We start from the raw sequence: 23,094 nt of genomic DNA on the forward strand, positions 1-23,094 counted from the left end.
ACAGCACAAAGAACGGGGATGGGGTAAATGGAATTATATCTTATAATACTGGTATAGTTTATCTGTAGTATCAATATTAATTTAGAGTAGTTGTGATAAGCTAAAGATACATATAATCATCCCTAGAGAAATCTAAGACACACAGAAAAAAATTCAAAGGGATATAAATAAAAAAAAAAAAATAGAGAAAATAAAGTGGAACATTAAAAGGTTCAAATAATAAAAAAGAAGGCAAGAAAGGAAGAGAAAAAAATTACAGCTAAAACAGCATACCTGAATCCAATCATGTCAATAATTATATTAAATGTAAAGAGACTACACAGTCCAGTCAAAAGGAAGAGATTGTACAACTAGGTGGTGCCTGGCCACCACCACCGATTGCTCTGACAGAGATGACAATAGAAGGTCCCAGGCAGAGTTGGAAAAAAATGTAGAACAAAATTCTAACTCAAAAAGATAGACCAGACTTGCTGGCCTGACAGAGACTGGAGAAACCTGGAGAGTATGGCCCCTGGACACCCTTTCAGCTCAGTAATGAGGTCGATCCTGAGGTTCACCTTCAGCCAAAGATTTAACAAGCCTATGGAATAAAACAAGACTAAAGGGGTGCATCAGCCCTGGGGCAGGGACTGGAAGGCAGGAAGGAACGGCAAAGTGGGTAATAGGGAACCCAGGGTTGAGAAGGGAGAGTGTTGATATGTCATGGGTTGTTAATCAATGTCACACAACAATGTGTGTACTAAGTGTTTGATGAGAAACTGTAGTTTGTTCTGTAAACCTTCATCTAAAGTACAATTAAAAAAAAAAGGAAGAGATTGTCAGACTGGATAAAAAGGCAAATTCCAACTATACAGTGTATATAAAAGACACATTTTAAATATAAAGGTTACTAGTAAGAAGATGGAAAAATGGTATACCATTTAAATGCTAACCAAAAGAATGGTGAAATCACTGTATTAATATCATATAAAATATATTTATTTGAAGACAAGAAATAATACTAGAGTCATAGTAGAACATTTCATAATGATATGAATAAATATTTATCAGGAAGATATGATAATTATAAATGCATACACATCTAATATAGCTTCAAAGTACTGTCAAAACCTATAGAACTGAAAGGAGAAATAGACAAATCCATTGTTATTTACTAACAGAACAAATGGACAAAAACTAAGTAAAGATGTATAAGACTGAAGGACACCATCACTCACTTTGATACAATTTCTTTTGTAGAAATTTTAAAAGTAATTTTATTGGGGTAAAATATATACAACCAAAATTTGTCATTTTTAATCATTTTAAGAGCACAATCCAGTGACATCAACTATATTTACTCTGTTATGCAAAAAGAAGCCTGGTGGCGCAGTGTTTAAGGACTGGGCTCCTAACCGAAAGGCTGTTCAAGCTCACCAGCCACTCTGCGGGGGAAAGATGTGGCAATCTGCTTCCATAAAGATCACAGCTTAGGAAACCCTGTGGGGCAGTTCTACTCTGTCCTACAGAGTCACTAAGAGTCAGAATCGACTTGATGTCAACTGTTTTTATTTTTTTTTAATGTTATGCAACCATCATCATTATCTATTTCCAAAAGTTTTATCACCCCAAACAGAAACTCAGTGCCCCTTAAGCAATATATCTCCAGTAATATTTGGAAACTAAACAACATACTTCTAAATAAGCTATCAGTCAAAAAGAAGTCACAAAAAGATTAAAAAATACCTTGAACTTTGTTTTGTTTACACACTCTCAAAAACTCTATGCAAACTTAAAAGTAAGCTTTCTGAAGTTAAAACTAATCCTACATGAGATGTTCCCATGGGAAGGAAAGGATGAATAAGTGATATACCTGTGGTGAGGGCTGCTGAATATATCCCTGCTGCTGGAGCACAGGGTGGGTGACAGGGTGGCCAGAGGCAGAGTAGCCGGCAGTAGGGACTGGCTGCCCGGGTGGTAGGGGAGGAGGTGGTGGCGGTGGCGGTGGTGGAGGAGGATGTGGTGCGGGGGCTGCTGTCACAATGTAACCGGGCTGCTGTGGGGACTGGAGAACAACAGTGGACTGGAACATGGTGGCATGAGGGTCAGAACTATCAGCGGATGGCTGGCGGGCAAGACTCATATGGCTAAACTGAGACCCAAGGTTGTCCTGCTAAAAAGAAGAAAAGTCAGAAATTAGTAAGCCTTCTCTACATAGGCCAAACTTATCAAAGAGAAATACTTAATATATTTTACAGTGAGTTGCAGTAATATGTATTACGGAAATCTTTTATCTATAACAGACATGCTTTAATAGAAAAGAACAGCTTCAAGAAAATGAGAACTCTGTGGCAGGAAGGCTGGGGTATTACAATGCTGTCATTGTCAATTATTTTATAACTGTATTTAACAGAAATGTATAGCGTGTAGGAAAAAGTAGGGTATGACAACATTTTACATTAAAAAAAAAAAGAAACAGACATTTATTTAAATGAAGGTTAAAGGCACATTATACCATCAGGATGTAGAAGTGAAACTGGACACTTTAATATTATAAAATTAACATTTTCTGAAAGGACTTCAAAGACCAGGTAATGAGTAAGATAAGGTATTAATTACTCTTTATTTTAAATCATCTCCCTCTTTCCTAGATCCAGGTTCTATTTATTTTTGTATCCCTTATCATGAAATCTACCCATCCCTGTCCTTGCTCTAGTATTTCAAAAATAATTTGGCCATAAATTCTTTTCTTCTCTAGTGTTGTTCAGTCTGTTCCTAAGATCAGGTGATATTAGACAAATGTAACCCAAATGACAGTTTCCTAAAGCTCTTGCTACGTGGTGAGTAGCCAAGCTGGGGTTATGAATTATACGCCGCCTGACAAATGCTTCTCTGACTCGACAGCACAGGACCCACTGCACTTCACAGCTTCTTACTGCTCTAGAAAGTACTACTACAGTGACAACACAGTGCTGAAGTGGAATTTCGCTGCTCCCAAGGAGCCACAGATGGCAACCATACATATCACATTTGGTTAAAAGGTTGACTTTGACAAAAAGTGCCTTACAAAATTGTGGCAATTGAGCTGTCACATCAAAATGGACATGTCCACAATTTGCGTAGTCTACTGTTTTTGCAAAGTAAATTAAGGTTATAAAGAAGATAAGGGACTGAAAAGGGGGAACCTTATTTAATAACCAAAAATATGTGGTTTTACTCTTCCCTAATGGTTGCTACGACATATTCTAGCACCATTAGCCTAATTTGATGAATGGTTTCAAAAGCTGTAATTACAAAGGAATATTGCCAAATACTTACAAAAGAAATACGACAGCTATACAACACTGTCAGAGTTACCTTGGAAAAAGTTATTCTCTTATTCCAGTGATCTCCTGTTTTTCAAAACACTGTGAGGCTTTTTTGCTATTGTTTTCTGGACAATGTTTTAACCTCAATGCTGGCAAAATTTCTTTTTTTTTTCAGATTGGAAGTGATTTTTGAAAATTATTCAGCACCAAGCCTGGTGAATAAGGTTCCCCCAGCTCAAAACAAAAACATCCTCCAAAATACAAAGTGTTTCTAAAAAATGTCAAAGAATGATTTTCAGATATAGCATGTAATCTGACTTACAAAGCATTTTCAAAATGTGATGACCATATGCTCTGAATAACAGTGTTACTGGGAAAAGTATACAGGCTCTTAAGGAGACTCACTGTAAGGGAAAGGACTACATTTATCCAATACCTTGCTAGGCACCACGCAGGAGGTGCTTTGCATTGCTGTCTCATATGCTAAGTAACTGCTTATAGAAGGTTACACAGCCAACGAGGGGGCACAGTAGGTCTGAGATCTTACTAAGAGTTGTAACCTTGGGCATACTTTGTATTAAAGGAGGTACCATGACTTTACAGCCCCATTAAATACCTAGAGATACTCTTTGGAAATATACTTAGAAGAAAGCCCTTTGTAGCTGTAAAGCTCCAATTTACCCTAATAATGGTACTGAGTCTACTGGACCAAGGTGCTGGGGGAAGATAGAAAGCTTAAATCCAGATGAGAGCTCCCATTCCAGGAATGTACAGAACCTGTCCTCAGTGAGAAAAGGAGCTAACACATCTTAGGGCTAGAATAGTCAACCTGAAAGTTATTTCAATATGAAAAAGCAAGAAAAGGTTAGGGTTTAAAAACAACCATATAATAAGCCAGTGTGAAAAATATCTTATGAAGCAGAATAAATTAATTTGTTTTTAATATGGGCTAGGAACAGTTTTCAGTACATATGTATCCCTGACTTGAAAAAAAAATCACAAAAGAATCATATAACATGAACCACATTCACGAGCGTTCATCACACAATCGCCCACAGAAACAAGGCAGGAGGTGAACAGAGACATAGAAGAGATATAGTACCACGGAGTATTGCTGGGTGGGTGAGACTGGCAGGAGCGGGGATGGGTAAGGGGCTGTAGAGTACTGAACAGGCTGTGAAGAAGACTGCAGAGGCCGAGCAGGCTAAAGAATAACAGGTTGGCAAACAATGTTAAATGTCAGAACACAACGTTAGAAGAATTGCATAAAAACGGAAAGTTACACTTTTTTTTTTTTGGTAACAGCTTAAACTACATTTATAAACTCATCTTTAAAATAATACAGGAAACAGTACAAACAATACTAAATGAAGAAACTCTATGTAGTAAAACTCTTGAGGACATACTAATGCCTAAGTTTATTACCTAAGCATAAGAATTTTTTGGGATAAAGGTACTTCTTTATTACAGATTAATTAAAGTAGGTAACTCAGGCATTTCAAGTACTATTATCTAAGCATGACTCCTGGGTTAAGACAGTAAAAGCAAACCTACTTATCCTTACTTCCTGGTTTTATGAAGGGGTTGCCTATTTAGCCATATAACACTAAACAATAAAGAAAAACTTCATTTGCTCTTATTATCAGACAGTACCGTGGGTACCATTTAGAGTAATAGCCTCAGAGCACCACACACGTACCCACAGACACACACGGGAGCGTATCTCTCATGCAGGAAGATGAAACACATTCTCCTTATAACTAAACATTTTGGTTATGAAAGTACATGTTAGGAGCTGAGAAACTTAGAAATTTTTGACTGTGAAAATGCAGTGAAATACTTCTGCACTTCAGGAAAAAAAAGTTCTATGTTCTCCAGGGCACTCTTTCAAAAAACAGACGTTTTAAAAATGAGAAACGTTTCAATCATTTCTAAATCTTGGGGAGTGCGGCTGGGCATCTATATGCTAACGTTGGCATCGATTTAATTTCCCAATCTTAACATTTACATCGTTTATTACAATCTACATACTGGCTTAAAGACTATCACACTCCACATTACACATGGCAGCCGGGTTGAGTAAAGGTGAGTGACCTGTAGACAGCCATGTAAGGAAACAGTGGAGGAGCCCAGGCAATCTTACCCTACAAAAAAGCTTAATGCTGGTTAAAATGTATAATCATGAATCTCCTTCTGGATGATTATCTCTAAAGAGAATGCATTTAAAATGCAAAATAAACTAATATATTGTTAGGGTGCAATCTACATATGAAGTTCTTATGACACACACACACACACAAAATAAATAAAAAACGCATACTACAAAATTAACACAATGACTTCTAAAGAATAAAACGCTTAAATTAGCTTAGAATCCAGCAAAAAAAAAAAAAAAATTAAAGTAAAAGCACTAAAAAAAGGGAACCCCCCCAACCCCGCCCCGTGCCGTCAAGTCGATTCCGACCCATAGCGACCCTAGGAAACGCTGAAAAATAGGTAGAGTAGCCTTTGGTTCCTCAGAAAACTCTGGACTAGAAATTAGCAAGCTTCCTAATGGATGGCAGAATGTATCACACTAAATGAGGTGTAATAGCTTTAGGACTTCAAAATACACGCTCCAATTACCCACTGCTGTTGAGTCGAATTCTGACTCATAGTGACCCTATAGGGTACAGTAAAATTGCCCCATAGGATTTCCAAGGCTGTAAATCTTTACGGAAGCAGACTGCCACATCTTTTTCCCGTGGAACAGCTGGGAGAGTCAAACCACCGACCTTTCACTTAACAGCCAAGCGCTTAGCCACTGTACCACCAGGCTCCATGTGTTATTAAGCCAGTCAACCATTAGGACCTAACTTTCTTCAGACAACCTGACTTACTATATAGACGTCAGATAACCCTGACAGTCTTTAGTCTGCTGGGGGATAAAAGAAGGAAAGTACTACTAGCATCAAGGGTATGAATTACTGTCTCCCAAAGTGTCATGTGGAAAACCCTTGCAGTTCTACTCTGCCCTATAGGGTTGCTATGAGTTGGAACTGACTCGACGGCAATGGGTTTGGTTTTGTTTTCTATCTCTCACAGGGTGGTGGATGGACAGTACCCTGCAGAACTAGAGCAACCCACTTCAGTTTCTTATAACTGCTTGATCTGCTGAATATTAAAACAGCTCACCCTGCTTGCTGGGACAATGAACTCTCTGAGTTGTGCTTTAGTCTCTCCTCCCCTCTACTTCCTGCTGTTGTGAAATAGGGATAAAATACTCAACAAATAGGCTCATGAGACAAAAAAATTCCCTTCTTTCCAATACATATTCAGTATTTATTAGCTGAAAAGCCCTTGAAGTTTACCTCTCTCCCTGTGAGTAATGAGTGGGACATCACTGGTGGCAGAATATTAAAGTTCTAAGAGATACCTGCTTCGGCTATCTTAATTATAATTACTGAATTTAGTCCCCAATCTGCCAAGGCAGGTGAACTTAGCATTATGTAATCATGGATATGTGCACCTGTGAGAAAATGTGATTAGCTGCTTGCTGTTGAGGAGGTGGGGGTGGCAGAGGTGGCTGTGGAGGTCCAGGCACTTGGGTTCTGATTGGTTGTTGAGTCATAGGGGGATTATACACAACTGGACTCCCATCTGGGTTTATGAAGGGTTGACCTGAAAAATTTAAAAAGGAGGAAAAAATCATTTACAACAGAGATTGAAAAGGAAATACGTCATTCTACGAACAATTTATAACACATGTCCAAAATCCTTTCCACACCTAAAGATTTTCTTAAGTTGGGAATCAGAGCCTGATCTAAGGCATTAACAGTCTTTCATTTTCAAACTCAGAGTAAATATTCAAATGTTTTGTTGCAGTGTTTGATAATGCTGGTGCTTCCCAAATTGTACTGAGGTTATTTTATAATATAGAAAATTTGCCTAAAATATGATGACCTCCAAATTCCGAAATGCGTTTTGCCCAAGGGATTCAGTTACTGAATTGTGGTCCGGTAATACTGTAACACATTTTGGTTTAAACGTAAAGTACATGACTTCAAGATTGTGGGAAATTATTAATTATTCTCTATTAGGTAGTGGGAAATATCAAATTTACAGGCCACATACATATATTTAAATAATAAAACTAGACAAAAATTGAAACGATAGCTTCACACTTCAAATTGTGAACTGGATGGTAGCGTCCTCATTTTATAATTTTTAATTTCTGAAAAGTTATGATTACTTTTTTAATTCTAAATACTTTTACAAAATAATTTTCTTTTAATTCCAGTGAGTTTGGTTCACAAAACAGAAATTTAGTAGTGATTTTGAGGATCTGTTCCTATGGCTTATTAATCATGGGGGAAAAGGTGCATATTATAAGTAACTAAGTAAAATAACTTTTACTTTCTATATATACACATACATTATGAACAATTCTTTTTAATTATAAAAGGTAACATTTTTTATTTTAGGAAAATAACCCAAAAATACAAACCAAAAGAAAATAAAAATCCCCCATCATCTTATTGCTTACATTTTGGATATTTTCTTCCAGACTTTTTTTCAACGCAGATATAAATTCAAAGATTAGTATTTTTCCTTATTATACACCGGATTATTAAAAAGAAAGAACTATGTGAAGTAACCTATCCACTGACTCTGGTACCCATTTAGAATGACAAAAATACAGAGGGACACAGTGAAATTTGGCTGAATAATGGTTTCTTAAATTGCCTTCAAAATGTTCTTTCTTCCATGGCAAACCCTTCTCCATTCCCTCCCCTGAGGAAAGTTAGGACATATGATAAAATAATATTTGGGAAGGAAGACTGTGTTGTTGCTGTTAGGTGTTGCTGAGTCGATTTCGACTCATAGCAACCCTATGTGACAGAGTAGAACTAGCCCATAGGGTTTTCTAGGCCGTAATCTTTACTGAAAGGAGCCCTGGTGGTGCAGTGGTTAAGTGTTCAGCTGCTATTCAAAAGGTGGGCGGTTCAAACCCACCAGCCGCCCCATGGGACAAAGATGTGACAATCTGCTTCCGTAAAGATTACAGCCTTGGAAACCCTATGGGGCAGTTCTACTCTGTCCTATAGGGTCACTGTGAGTTGGAATTGACTCGATGGCAATGGGTTTGGCTTGGGTTTTGATCTTTACAGAAGCAGACTGCCAGGTCTTTCGCCCTTGGAGCCAATGAGTGGGTTCGAACCACGAACCTTTGGGTTAGCAGCCAAATGCTTAATCACTGCACCACCAGAGCTCCTTAAGGCTACACTATTGCAATCAAGCGGGAAAAGTCCTTCAAGGTAAAACTGTTTTCTTTAATTAGTCTCCTGACAATTTATGTGATGGTTATAAAATCCAAACCCAAACCTATTGCCATCGAGTCGACTCCCACTCATAGCGACACTATAGGGCAGAGAAGAACTGCCCCACAGAGTTTCCAAGGAGCACCTGGTGGATGGCTAGAGATAAATAAAAACAAGTCAGGCTAGGTATTTGCTGATTTTTAAATAATTTTGAAATTAAATAAAAAGGTACTGTAGATTTGAAAGCAGTGTTAAAACTAATTTAAAAGCTGTCTGAAGAAGTTATGTTATACGCTGTCCCCAAAAAAACCAAGAAGATCATTTTGGACTCATCTGAAATTTAGAATACAATCTGATTTAAGTTTGATCAGCTACTCAATTGAATCTTTCATGCTCAAGAACATATTAACTGTTTTCTTTTTTAAAAGAACTAGGAAGTATAATAATATTAAATCATCTTATATACTGTTCCAGAGAAACAGGTTAGTAACACAATAGACCCAAAGGATGAGAAAATAATTGTTGTTAAGCAAAAAATGGATTAATTTCTGAAAAATCAGTTATTTATGCTAATACAATTCTTATATTTAGAAACAACTGTTCAAATACTTTTTCTTCAAAAAAAAAAGATATGAGTGAAACCTGAAGGTAAACAGAAGTCATGGTTTTCTCTACTACAAGCAAAGGAAAAGCCAGGGGCACTCACAGACTGTGACATACCTACTTCTATCTACCTCATCCAGCATCTGCCATTATAATGTGACCAAAAACATTTTATCTCTTTTTAAGGAAGTTATCAAAGTATCTGAGACTGCTTTCATTGTCTTACCAAATGACTGAGCGGTTTTATTTTGAATATAGACTGAGACTTATGAACTCTTAAAAGATCATGTCATCTCTATGTAAATAATTTTTGCCAATCTACATAGTGAAGTATATTATGATTGTGGTTTCTTAATCTTCTGAGGCTTAGTTTCCTTATCTGTAAAACTAGAGTTCACCTACCTATCAGTGTTGTGATAAAGATTATAAATAACACATTCAAAGCACCTAACACAGCACATGGCAAGTAGTGAATGTTCAATAAATGTATGTAAATTATTATTAGCTAACTGCAAAGAATGTGTTGTTAATATTAATCATAATGACTAGATTTACTTTCTTATCATATGTTCTTTAGCTTTTCCTCAGTAGAAAACAATTATTATATCCAGAAGGACAATTAATAATAGGTTTTTTCCACTTTGTTGTATCAGGACTAAGAGCTGTTTAGTTTCTCCTTCTTCCTAAAATACATATTATTTTCCCCTGGACAAAATCATTGCATCAAGTAAGTTTTTTGTACCTTGTTTCTAAAAAATGAATTATTCTTTGGTCAGTTAGGCCATTACCTGGCCTAGAAGATGTCAGAGATGACACAAACGAGAAAAATGCTTTCAGGTATAAATATGTGTTTTAAGATTTTCTAGCATGTTTTCATTAAAGTTCTAGGGAAAATGCTAATTATTCATGACAAATAAAAAGCTGACAACACATATACAGACAATACATTTAATAAGTATCCTTTAATTTTCAGGTAAGTTCTGATTTCTCAAGTGAAATAACATCTTTGGATACCAACCTGTTTGTGGGTTGATCAGAATACTGCCAGGTGGTATGCCTGCCGCTTCCAAGGGAAGCAAAAAGAAGCTAGTGCTAGGAGATGCAACTTGCCCATTTAGGCCACCGTCAAAGGAAAGAGAACTATGAGTGCTGACAGTTGGATAGACGACAGGTGCGCCATGAGAAGACTGGCTGAGAGCTGTACCTGGAAGAGGCTGCTGGATGTGAGAAAGAGAGCCCGTAGATGACCCTACACTACCAGAAGACTCAGAACCTAGGGAGGAGTAATGAAAAATGGATTTTTTAAACCTCATATAAAAAGGCAGCACGTTTTAAAAATATAACAGTAAAATTCACATTGCGTAACATGCAGTTACCACATAAAAGCATTGGTTATTTTTGATTTACTGTGCAATTTTACTTCCCCTACCCACCATGAACAAGTATGATACAGCAAACTCATCACAAAAGTTGTCAGAGAACTCATAGCCAAAGCATGCAACTTAAGCCATTTGTAATAACACCAGCCACAGACAGCCACAAAAAAGCAATCACCCACATTCCCAAAATGACAAAGCTATGTACATTTTACCTTTTAGATTAACACCTAGGAATATACAGATTACAGTTCTCCCCAGGAATAAGAATTTAGCCCATTCAAATGCCCAAAACCTTTTATATCAGAGCCCCTTGATCTATAACAACACAGAAAGATTTAGGGTAGTGTAGGAAATAACAGGAATGATAACTTCTCTATTAAGAGAAATAACTGTCAAGTTTCACTGCAGAATTTCTTCTCTCAGCTTACAACCATAGCATATTTCTGTAGTATAAAGTCAACTTTCCATTTTTATCGTATCAGGTGACAGAGATAACATGAAAGATACTCCATGTCCGTATATTAGCATTAACTTAAAATCTGTTTCTCACAGCACTTAATAAACTAATTTGATGATTAATTTTTAACTGACTGCATAATTGAAATCTACTGCATTTTCTATTAAACAGAGACCAAAAATGCCACTGATTTTCAGCATAATGACTAAAGGTGGACAATGGGACAATGCAAGAAAGGAGAAGATAGGCACAATGAACATATGGTTAATTAGCTTCTGAATAAATGAGTTGACTCTGGGATGTAGAATTAATCTTTAATGATGGAAATAAACAAATCTGATATACTATATAGATTGCCTTCTGAAGAATAGCTTCCATTTTAAGTTGTGCCAAAATGACTATTGACAAGAACCATATCGACTTACCTTAGACATTTAAAAAAATATTTTTTCCCATTTAAAGAAATGTTAAATATTCTTTTCATCTCTAAAGATAATACAGAGTATAAAAAAGTAGTACATGTCCTTATAATGTTTCAAATCAGCAATGTATCTAAATGACTTTCTCATATCTGAGTAGTTATTTATTTGATTATGATGACCAAGTAGCCATTTTTCAGATAAATACTTATTTTGAACATATGCAAGTTTCTTATATTCAGAAAGTTTACCTATCTTTAACAATATCCTATCATACACACTAAGACATTTTTAATAGCCATGTTGTAAGTTAAAAAGGTGATAATTTCTATTCACAAGGCTTAACAACTTAAAGCACTGACTATAGTCAGGCATTAAAAAAATTCTGTTACCTCGAATACAAATCTCTGGCTTCAACACTTATCTGTAAAATACAGACGTCTAGCCTAATGCAAATAGGCTAAGGATAGAAAACCATTTCTGTTGACTTTCATGGTTATTTTGGGAGAAAAAGAATGATCTGCAAAGATCCCAAAAATGAGGTAAAATTCTTCTGTACTGAAGCCAGTCAGTGGAAGTACTGAAACCAGTTAGTGAAAGAAAAATATTTTGAGCCAATGTACTCTAAAAACAAAGAATCGAGGAGAATGAGAATATTACTGAAATTTCCAGTCACTTATAATAATTACATTGTATTTTTTCTTTGGTTTTTAAATTCCTCAAAAACACCTCTGCAATTCTATTCATTTTCTGAATGGAAAATGAAGGACTTTATCATGAAAAAATGTAAATAATAATGAATAGTATTAATTTTTTTAATGGTTTAGGTAAAATTCTAGGGTGAGAAACCATGCCATCCAGCTATAAATAAGCAAGAAAGAATTTCCTGCGACCCCTGGGTACTCAGGAAACCCTGGTGGCATAGTGGTTAAGAGCTATGGGTGCTAACCAAAAGGTCGGCAGTTTTAATCCACCAGGTGCTCCTTGGAAACCCTATGGGGTGATTCTACCCTGTCCTACAGGGTTGCTATGAGTCAGAATCGACTCGAAGGCAGTGAGTGGGTTTGGTTTTTGGTTTTCTGGGTACTCAAAGAAGAGACGACATTTCACTGAACGAACCTGCTTAAGTTTATGTCACAATAGAGAAAAATTTTTGTTTTAATCAATGTTTGTAAATCTGTCTCCAGGACAGAGAATGAATCCTAATGGCCAATAAACATGTTACCCCTTAAACACTTTGGAGGAGCTCAATGCACTGCTAGTAGGAATTTTACGTTTTAGGATAATTAGAAGTCATACGATAAAAATAAAAGCTAAGACATGAACGTTAAGAAAACTAATATTTTTTTTCCAAAAACTACCTGTTTTTGAAAGCCTGCCTATGCTCTTGCTGCTTCCAGAACTATCACCTCTTGTCAGGACTGAAATTCCGCTGAAGCTGCTGGCTTTGGTGACAGCAGGCTTTAGGTTTCGGAGAGAGCTGTCGGAGTCTGTGCTGCTCCAGGGCCGTGGCTCAGAGTACTTCAGCTCGTTCTCAGTGCTGCTTTGATGGCTATTTGCTGATCTCCCTGAAGCATCTTTATTAACTCTGTAATTCAGAAACAAAATATTGAAAAGCTAATGGGGGGGAGGGGAGGAGAAAGAATAAAGAAGAAATGCTTCAATTTTTCAAAACTGGGTGGAAAACATGCTTCTAATACCTAAATATCTGGCGCCTCTGCTGGGTGCTATTAGCATCCTCGTCTTGGATTCTGTTGACATTTTAATAAGATATTTTTATTTTTATTAGCATCAGTCAGAAAGTTACCAAATGTTAAAAATCCTCTCACCTTTTGTCAATAATATAATTCTCTTGGGAACACAGGGACTAGAAAGAAAGAACAGAGAAAAAGTTGAGCTTTTGTTAACTATGTAACACCATCTGTAAACCAGTAACAACAAAAAATCAACATATTTAATATTTAAGAACCATGCCCCCCTCCAAAAAACAAAAACCAAAATGATGATAAACCAAAGAAAACCAAACCTTGTTGCCGTCAAGTTGATTCCGACTCATAGTGACCCTACAGGACAAAGCAGAACTGCCCTACAGTTTCCAAGGAGTGCCTGGTGGATTCAAACTGCTGACCTTTTGGTTAGCAGCCATAGCACTTAGCCACTATGCCACCAGGGCTTCCAAAGTGATGATAAGAGTACACAAATAAATGATAATGGAATTTTTGTTTGGCTTGAAGACACTATGCTTGTTTTTAACAGATACACATCTTGAAGTCATCCACTTTGTGGTCCACATTAATTTGAAATTCAAATATTCACTTCTAAACAAGGGAATCCATTTCATTATCATAAAATCAAGGTATACACCATTCAGCAGATTCCATCTCATTTACTCAACAAATATTTGATCACTGCTGCTATGGCTGTGAATATAGCAGTAAACAAGCAGCTATGCCTTAATGGAGTTTCCAGTCCAGCTCCTCTAGCACTATTAACCTAGATCAGTCAGCCATCGTTTTTATTAGGATTATGACAACAGTCTTCTAACTAGTTTTCCAGCTACCAGTGTTTGCCCGTTTCACCTATTTTTATACAATGGAAGCCAAGCAATCTCTCTAAAATGTTAATCCAATCATGCCTCTTCCCTCCTTAATGGCTCCCTGACGCTCTACCATAGGGGTCAGTCAACTATGGCTGGCCACCTGTTTTGCAAATAAAGTTTGATTGGAAAACAGCCAGCCCATTCCTTTACATATTTCCATGGCTGCTTTCATACTAAATGGGTAAAGTTGAGTAGCTGCAATAGAGAGTGTATGGCTTGAAAAGCTGAAGATATTTACTATCTGGCCCCTCACAGAGACAGTTGGTTAATTTGTGCTCTAGCCAAAAGTCCAGCCACCTCATCTGGTCCCTGTTTACAACTCTAATCTATAAACTTTCTTCACTTCCTGTGCACCCAAGCTAGAATCTAGCTACTCTGAATCGTTCAGTTCCTCACAGGTGTCAAGTTTTCCTTTACCTCTGGGCCTCTGCAGATACTGTCCTTCTACTTGGAGCTCTTCACTCCTCTGGGTCTCCTCCAAGGTGCTAGCTCCCCTCCAACCCAATTCCGCAGGACTTCTCTGCCATGTCCCTTAGTTTGCAGTGCTTCTCTGCTATGTCCCCTATTATTCCCTCACACCTCTACTGTTATACAAATCACATACCATATTGTCATCGCTTGACTATCAAGGGCAGAGATCCTGTCTATTCTATAGTGATGAGAATATGTCTAGTTTAGGCTCTGAGGTCAGCATCTTATCTGTGTAACCTTTTCACTAGTTAGCCTCCTGGAATCTTGGTTTCCTCATCTGTAAAATAGAAACAACGATAGCATCTACCACGTAAGGTTGTTCTGGGCATAAATAATAACGGTCCATGGATATGTTCTCTAGTGTCCAGTATAGCACCTACTATAGGTGCTCAAGATGACTGGTTGAATGAATGTTATAAATTCTTAACTGGTGGTCTCCATTTTAATGTTACTTAGTTTTTGTTTTTTAATACAAAGGAGGTATCTGTCTGTGGCAGTGTTAACACACATTCAATACATTCGTAAATCCCTGAATAATAAATACTGGGTTTAGTACAGCAAAGAACAGCAAATTAATTCTCTTTTGGTATAAGCATAAAATAATTAGACATTCAAAAGGCTTCCTTCATATAATTACTTATAAAGTGGTAAACAAATATTACTCTAAAAAACCAATTAACTTTAAAAGAAGAAACAAATCATAAAGGGAAGTCCACTAACAAGAAGGGTTTAAAGTACATGCTTTTGTAGACAGTGGCCAATGTTCTAAAAATTGAAAAAATTTGTCAGAAATCTGAAAGAAAAATCATGTAGATTATAGACTCATTTCAATATTCTTTCAATGACCCCTGTAGTATGCTTCAACTTTGTAAAATTTTATACAACTGTTGCAGTGTAGCATTTTGTAAACTACTAAATTATTAATGCTAACAAGATCCACAACAAAAAACCACAACAAACAAGACAGATCTCGATATTTCTGAAAGGTGAGCTTTTACATTAACAAATATGGTTAAAAATAAATGTGATCAGTTGATTAAAGAGGGAGTGAAATGCTATAATGCAATTAGCATAATTCTAATATGAAAATCTAAATATAATTTAGTACATACATCTTGGGAAAATATTCGATCTCTAGCTCTCTGGTACTCTTCTTCTCTTTCTTCTATAGATTTGCTTCTTCTGTCATCTTTCAATCGTATTCTCATCTAAAGAAAAGAGGACAATTAAATCTGGGGAAGATGAATTACTGGTACAGTCCTGCACCTATATAAATGATCTAATTGTTCTGCATTACCTGGTTATCATCTTTGTCAAAGCTAGAGTTATCTCTCTTGAGGATGTATCGTTTCTGAAAGTCTTCACCTTTATCATCCTTAATATGTTCATTAAATTTCTTATCAGGTCTAAAAAAAAGCCCAAAGGAAGAAAAAAGATAATATACAGTATTAACAGGAAATATAAACATAACAGTTACATTTTATAAAAAATACTAAAAGCTACCATTTGTTAGTGCCATTAATAGATAATTATGTTATCTCATTTAATACATAAATGAGTGCACAGGGTTGTTCGCCTAACTACCCCACATTATATTTCAGAGACAGTATCAAATACAGTGTGGGCTCTTGAGTTAGATTGCTTGGGTTCAAAAGTCCAGTTTTACCACTTACTTGCTTTCAGCTTTGCACAATTGACTTAATCTTTCAATTTCCCAGTTTCCTCATCAGTAAAATGGAATTATAATGTACCTACTTCAGAGAGGTCACTATGAGTCAAAATCGACTTAATGGCAACAGGTTTGGTTTTTTTTTTTTACTTCATAGAGTTGTTCTGAAGATGAAATGAATCAATACATGTACAGCACTTAGAACAGTAAACACTCAGCAGAACTTTGTCTTTATTATGAATATTGAGAAAGCTGAGTTTCAAGTGGCTTAAGCAACACTGCAGGGTCGCAGGGCAAGTACATGACTGAATAATGGGAGCCCAGGTCTGTCAGACTCAAAGTCTCTTTCTTTTGCCTCCTCTAAATCTAAGAAAAAATTCTGGGACAAGGAAGTGTAGTGCATATATTATATGTCATACAGACATAGCAGCTGGTTTGGTCTTATATAATTGAAAGTAATAAAATATTTTGTGGTTACTAAATATTCGAATTAGAGACTAGTTCTAAATGCATCCAAGTTACCAATAATTCTCAGTTGTAGCAGGGCACAGCTTTGTTCTGTATTAAGTGGAATAGATTAGAAAAGAGAAATTCTTTTTTTGTAGTTAAAGTTGAGGCCTCAAGTACTGATTATGAAATCTTAACAATACGCTTTATAGCTGATTTCCTCTACGTTGCAAGTTTACTGAGTTTGGTTTTAGCCCTTGGGATATTACAATTATACAGAATTTCACCTCCTAAAATATATTCTCAGCTTCAGCAAATTAACTCATTCAACATTCCTATGACGTAACATCATCCTGTTGTAAAAGTGGAATTACTCTTTCGAAATACAGGATATATAAAAATATATTTAGAGGCTATAAGGAAAGTCTAATAGAACCCCTAGTTTATGTTATTTATTTTTTAAAATATGGTTCAAATATATGTATACCCTAAGTAAATTTCAGAACCAAACTGGAGTAATGACATTTTCAGCAAACTAAGACCAGACATTTCATTACGTATAGTGCCCACTGCTAAATATTTGTTTTAAGCTTAGTGAATTTTTAACAAAGTACTGTATCTGTCTCCTGCCAAATTATGCAAATAGATTTTAAAATAAGAATTATCTAAGCAAGCTAAAGAAATCTTTACTTTAAAACAGATCAGTTAAACAGCATATCTCCATAAAAAGCTATACACCTAAAGTAAAGGAGAGAGAGAAAAAAAAAAACAGCTTCACGACCAAACTGAGAAAGAGACTGCTTTCTTTAGGAGTTTAGAAGATTGTTTAGTTCTGATAATGTCAATATGTTATTTTAGGTTACTCAATTGCACAGCTTATGTGTATCAACTAATTTTGTTTCTGGTCAAAGGCACATCTTCTCAGAGTTTGTACTGGGGTGAGTGGCTGTGTCATTCCAAAGTGAGCTACAAGGTTTAACCAAGGGCCTGGCAACTTTTCTAAGAGCAGCTGGATTCCCACACCAAATGGCATTAGCAGGCATTTCGGCTAACCTTAAGACTGTCTTACCTCTTTCTTTTATAGATGCCTGAATTTACTGCCCTGCAATCGCCAACTCCCCGCTCCATTGAGACAGCCCAGTGGACACCGGGTTGTTGACATCCACAACACCACTGGTTCAAGGCTGGAGCGGGTAATCTGCCTATGAGGAAAAGGCAAGTTTGTTTTTATTCAGTGTGGAGCAGATCTCTAAGGTTTTCCGATTTACAACCTTCTTTATATCCCAGAAGATATGAAATAAGAATACAGTGTAACTTCAATGATCCGAAATGTCAGTTATAATTATGTTATGGACCCATACTTCATTAAGTACATGACAGCATCTCTCATTAGCTAAACTTTTGATTACCTTAATAAGGAGAACCCTAAAGCCTTCTGACATCATTCATAGCATTCAAATTACTGACGTTACACTGTATTGAAAACCTTAGAGAGTCCCCAGTCGAAATGTTAGCCAAAAATGCCTGCTAATATACATGTGCCTGGGTATCCAGCAGCTTTGAGCAATGTTGAAAGGTACTGGTTAAATGAATCAAGTTCAATGCATATGTTAATGGTCACTCAGCTACTCCAGGCATGATATAACTAATCTGGGAAAAGCCCACAGTACTACTTGATGAGGATGTTTTAAAAGGAATAGGCAGATGGAAATTAAATCAGGTTCACATTTTCTGGTAATGTGAAAAAGAGGATCCTTTTCAAAGACATCTACCTACATTAATTTATTTCAGTTGTAGGAACAATCATTTAAAAATACTAGGTTCCATCAATATATTTATTTCGTTGACAAAAGACTATTTGAAAGTGGCGGGGGGGGAACCACCCAACTTAGTTCCAACATGGCAAAAGTAAGGGTAAAGGCCATTAAAACAGAAGGGACATAATTTAATGTTCAAGTTAACTGGTTCACAGACAAGCCCCCGAGAAATGTCTGGCTTCTGGAAAGGCAGAGAAGTGAACAGCATTACTAATGGCATCTGAAGTGTGCTGTGCTCATTACCACAGACTCGTTGCTGTCACATATGAAATTAATACAGAAAATTCTTTGGAGGTGCAGATCACCACGAGAGTACAAATTTCAGCTGTCTGAACGAGCTGCATGAGGACCAGCCTTACAAACAGGCTGAAGTGGTTTGGCTGTACGTGTGTTACAACTTTAGGGGCCTTTGCATTGGGCCTTCTGCTCCTAAATACCAGTGCTGATTATTTATTTCATCAACACTATAGTTACTTCTTTTTAAAGTGAAAAGGCTCCTCCTACCCCTTTAAAAAAACTTCCTCAGCAAATTACACACAGTCCAGGAGGAGGACACAACGTTATAGATAATATTGCATTAACCAACAGTCACACCTTCTTGAGATTTGTGGGAGGCAAGGAGCAAAAACAGGAGGGAATAACAGTAAATTGACAGATGAGTAAATGGTGACAAAATCTGCCTGAGGCTGGCCATAGCTATCTAAATTACATCAATTAAAAAAAAAATAAGAGCATGGTCATTAAACATCACTGATATTACGTCCTCTGAGGTTTTTTTTTTTTAAAACCGTGTGCCATAGCCCTCATTCATCTGTCTTGAGCCCAGGCTGGTGCATTCTCTTCCTAGTAAGCTAAGGGTAGCTTTGGTTCTATCACATAAAGTTATCTTGAAGCTCAATAAGGTTGCTAAAACATGTGGAGAACTTCAAACGGAAGGTGCTGTAGAAAGAAAAGTATTATTACAGTTACATAACATGTACCTACATCTCTTGACACTTACATTCTTGTATTGCTAGTTTTGTTTACTATGACAGATTTCCCACTCTGATCAACATTGTGGTCTAATCCAAAGTAAGCGGCTACTCTGTGTAATAGCATCCTATGGTAAGAAGTCATTGGGGGAAATTTTTTACGTGGAGACCTAGAAGTAGAAGAAAAACCAACTTAGTAACTTAAGAAGGGCAGAGATGACAATTTGTTTTTCTGTTAAATGTCAGGACTTACTCATTATTACCAATGAAATCTAAAATTTCTTGTTCCAATTTCAGCAGCATCATTCTGTCCCTGAAACAAAATATGAAGACTCATATATATAAAACTTAACACTGAAATAATTATAAATGTCTACAGGTTTTGATTTATTTGGCTAATTTTTTTTCCTAAAAACTGTACATTGAGGACCATCTCAAGATTGATGCTACAATATTTACATGCTTCCTAAAAAAGTAATGTTTTATAAGAATGAAGGATGGTATTTTTTAGTTTATCTCTTTATCATGGACATTTTCACACATACGCAAACGTTGAGAGTAGTGTAATGAACCTCAATGTACCTATCACACAACTTCAACCATTATCAGCACGTGGTCAACCTTAAAACAGATGCACTTTGATTTCCTAAGTATCACTATACTGGAGCCTACTCTGTAAATATACGGATGATAAGAGCATATTGGTCTTTACTTCCTCATTCAATAAATCGGAGCAGTAGCAGGAAAAGACATCTTCAGTTAGGCTCATGACTGTTATCATGCTGAACTCCACAGAAACAGTACTCTAAAGGATATGCAATGCTAGTAATGACAGGAATGCTCCTATGGGAATCCAATGCTAGCATGTTGAAAGAACTATGGTAGAGAAGTATAAATGACATTACTAACTCTAATTCAGGAGGAGAGGACTTTTCAATCCATTTTGCAAATTCTTTATTATTATTTTTTAAGACTTTGGAGACTTCATGAAAGTCAAAATGAGTCAAAGGCCTCCAACATGTAAAATAAATCATGACTCTAGGGAGTACCTGCATGTGCTCCTACAGACTACTAGGGGCCTATTTAGTGCTCGGAGACTGTAACAAAATTAATGTTACCACTCCCCAAAGGACCTCCTTGCTTACATGCCAAGAACATGGCTCAGGAGAGTTTTCCTGCATTCACTGGAAATTTCACGTGCATGTAAAAAAACATAACTAATACGATCTTAAACCTAGAAGTTATATTCACAGATCATTCAGTTCTGTTCCCCAAATTTGATAGATCAAGAGAACTTAGCTGAGAAGTCAGTGTTTCCCTCCAAAATAAAAACTATATAGTAGACTCCTTTTAAACGCTTAGGTAGTCTGAAAGTCTATAGCTGAGCCTCGAGTTTGATTCCCCCTCTGCATTGCAAAAGAAGTTTCATAAGACTAATACCTTTTTTTTTTTCCCAATCATTCACTCAACAGATATTTGACCTTACAGTCTAAAGTGAGTTGAACAATCAAGGAAAAAACATGCCTGCCTGGTGATTTCAAAACTGAAAACAGGATTACTTTTTAATTGTGCTTTCAGTGACGTTTACAATTCAAGTCAGCTTCTCATACAAAAACTTATACATGCATTGTTATGTGACCCTAGTTGCTCTCCCTATGTGACAGCACACTCCTCCTCTCCACTCTGTATTTCCTGTGTCCATTCAACCAGCTCCTGTCCCCCTCTGCCTTCTCATCTTGCCTCTGGACGGGACCTGCCCACTTAGTCTCATGTGTCTACTTGAGCCAAGAAGCTCACTCCTCACCAGTATCATTTTATGTCTTATAGTCCAATCTAATTTTTGTCTGAAGACTTGGCTTCGGGAATGATTTTAGTTTTGGGCTAAGAGAGAGTCCGGGGGCCAAGTCCTCTGGGGTCCTTGCAGTCTCAGTCAGATCATTAAGTCTGGTCTTTCTGCTAGAATTTGAGTTCTGCACCCTACTTTTCTCCTGCTCCATCAGGGACCCTCTATTGTGTTCCCTGTCAGAACAGTCATCAGTGGTAGCCAGGCACCATCTAGTTCTTCTGGTCTCAGGCTGAAGAACTAGATGAGTCTCTGGTTTATGTGGTCCTTTCATCTCTTGGGCTCATATGAAAACAAGATTACATTTTAACTCAAATTCTAGCAACATTCATTTTTGCCCCCAAACTTGGTTCTTTTTTAGTATTACCCATCTCCGTACGTGGCACCACCTTCTACCCAGTACATCATACTGGAAGCATGAGGATTTTAGGCCTGTTACCCTCCTAATGCAGTTAAGTAGTATGGCAAATTTTACCCATTGTCTAGCTATTTTTCTTCTATTATCTATTGCCACCATGGTGATCCAAGAAATCGGGATCTCTATCTCGACTACTATAATAGCTGTATATGGTAGCCCTGAGTCCTCCCTGCTCCCTCCTAATCTATTCTGCCTGAAGCATTCATAATGATTTTTTAAAAAGACGCATGTGACCACATGTCATTCCCTTGATTAAATCCTTATCAGGACTTTCCGACTGCTATTAGACTGGAATTGAACGTCTGTAATGTGGCCTACAAGGCAAGCATCATCCTGTCATCACCTACCTCATCAGGCTCATTTCCTGCCCCTTACAGAACTCTTGTCACCCTGCCTTACCTCTATATGTCAAGCTCCTTCCTGTCTCCAGTTCCTTGAACATGCTGTTTCCTTTTGCCTAGAACACTCTCTTATATTCTTGCTTAGAATATTTCTTTCATATTTTTCTTTAATAGCATTCAGCATATTTATCATTACATAGTTAATTAATTGGGCTATTTGTATAGAGAGGGGGCTCAACAGGTATATTCTGCACGGAATAAATTAATCAAATAATTTCTTCCGGAAGCCTTTTAATATTCTTTTTTTTCCTTTACATTTCTTGGGAAAGATGAAGAATTTTTACTTTTTTTTTTTTTTTAATTTTTATTGTGCTTTAAGTGAAAGTTTACAAATCAAGTCAGTCTCTCACACAAAAACTTAAATACGCCTTGCTACATACTCCCAATTACTCTCCCCCCTAGTGAAACAGCCTGGTCCCTTCCTCCACTCTCTCTTTTCGTGTCCATTTCGCCAGCTTCTAACCCCCTCCACCCTCCCATCTCCCCTCCAGGCAGGAGTTGCCAATATAGTCTCAAGTGTCCACCTGATCCAAGAAGCTCACTCCTCACCAGCATCCCTCTTCAACCCATTGTCCAGTCCAATCCCCATCTGAAGAGTTGGCTTTGGGAATGGTTCCTGTCCTGGGCCAACAGAAGGTCTGGGGGCCATGACCACTGGAGTCCTTCTAGTCTCAGTCAGACCATTAAGTCTGGTCTTTTTACAAGAATTTTTACTTCTTAAGGCTTTTCCCCGAAAAGGATTTATTTACTCAACTGAAAGAATCTCTTTTCGTTTAACCTTTTGGGATCAGTTTGTCTTTAGATGACATAATTTTCAGTAACTTTACTGATAAATTTTACACACGGTCTTACCATTGAAAAAAAATCTGAGGCAAGTAACTTATAGTGACAAAAACTAGTCAACAGGAGTTAAACAATAAGAAAAAAGGATGAATGGAAAATAAGGGTAGGAAGGTAAAACGAAGCAGGGTTCATGCTCCAAGTCTGAGACCAGACTGTGCTAGAGGAAGATG

General features: G+C 36.9%; 1 protein-coding gene across 11 annotated transcripts in view; it reads right to left on the reverse strand.

Moving 5' to 3' along the window:
* The window catches only part of R3HDM1 (R3H domain containing 1), a 108,131-nt gene that overhangs the window by 61,690 nt on the left and 23,347 nt on the right, over positions 1-23,094 (reverse strand). For 5 of the 11 annotated variants that reach the window (XM_010586340.3, XM_023543003.2, XM_023543001.2 and 2 more), the window contains 10 exons: positions 19,673-19,732; positions 19,449-19,589; positions 15,813-15,921; positions 15,628-15,723; positions 13,275-13,312; positions 13,146-13,196; positions 12,807-13,033; positions 10,209-10,463; positions 6,796-6,947; positions 1,853-2,152 (listed from right to left, as the gene is read on the reverse strand). In XM_010586340.3, coding sequence (XP_010584642.2) covers positions 1,853-2,152; positions 6,796-6,947; positions 10,209-10,463; positions 12,807-13,033; positions 13,146-13,196; positions 13,275-13,312; positions 15,628-15,723; positions 15,813-15,921; positions 19,449-19,589; positions 19,673-19,732 — 1,429 coding nt within the window. Of the gene's footprint in view, positions 1-1,852; positions 2,153-4,389; positions 4,492-6,795; positions 6,948-10,208; positions 10,464-12,806; positions 13,034-13,145; positions 13,197-13,274; positions 13,313-15,627; positions 15,724-15,812; positions 15,922-17,700; positions 17,834-19,448; positions 19,590-19,672; positions 19,733-23,094 lie in introns of those variants that run through there. The other 6 variants (XM_010586342.3, XM_010586341.3, XM_064287267.1 and 3 more) reach the window with 5 other exon arrangements.

The sequence above is a fragment of the Loxodonta africana genome, chromosome 6 (genome assembly GCF_030014295.1).
Source record: "Loxodonta africana isolate mLoxAfr1 chromosome 6, mLoxAfr1.hap2, whole genome shotgun sequence".
NCBI lineage: Eukaryota > Metazoa > Chordata > Mammalia > Proboscidea > Elephantidae > Loxodonta > Loxodonta africana.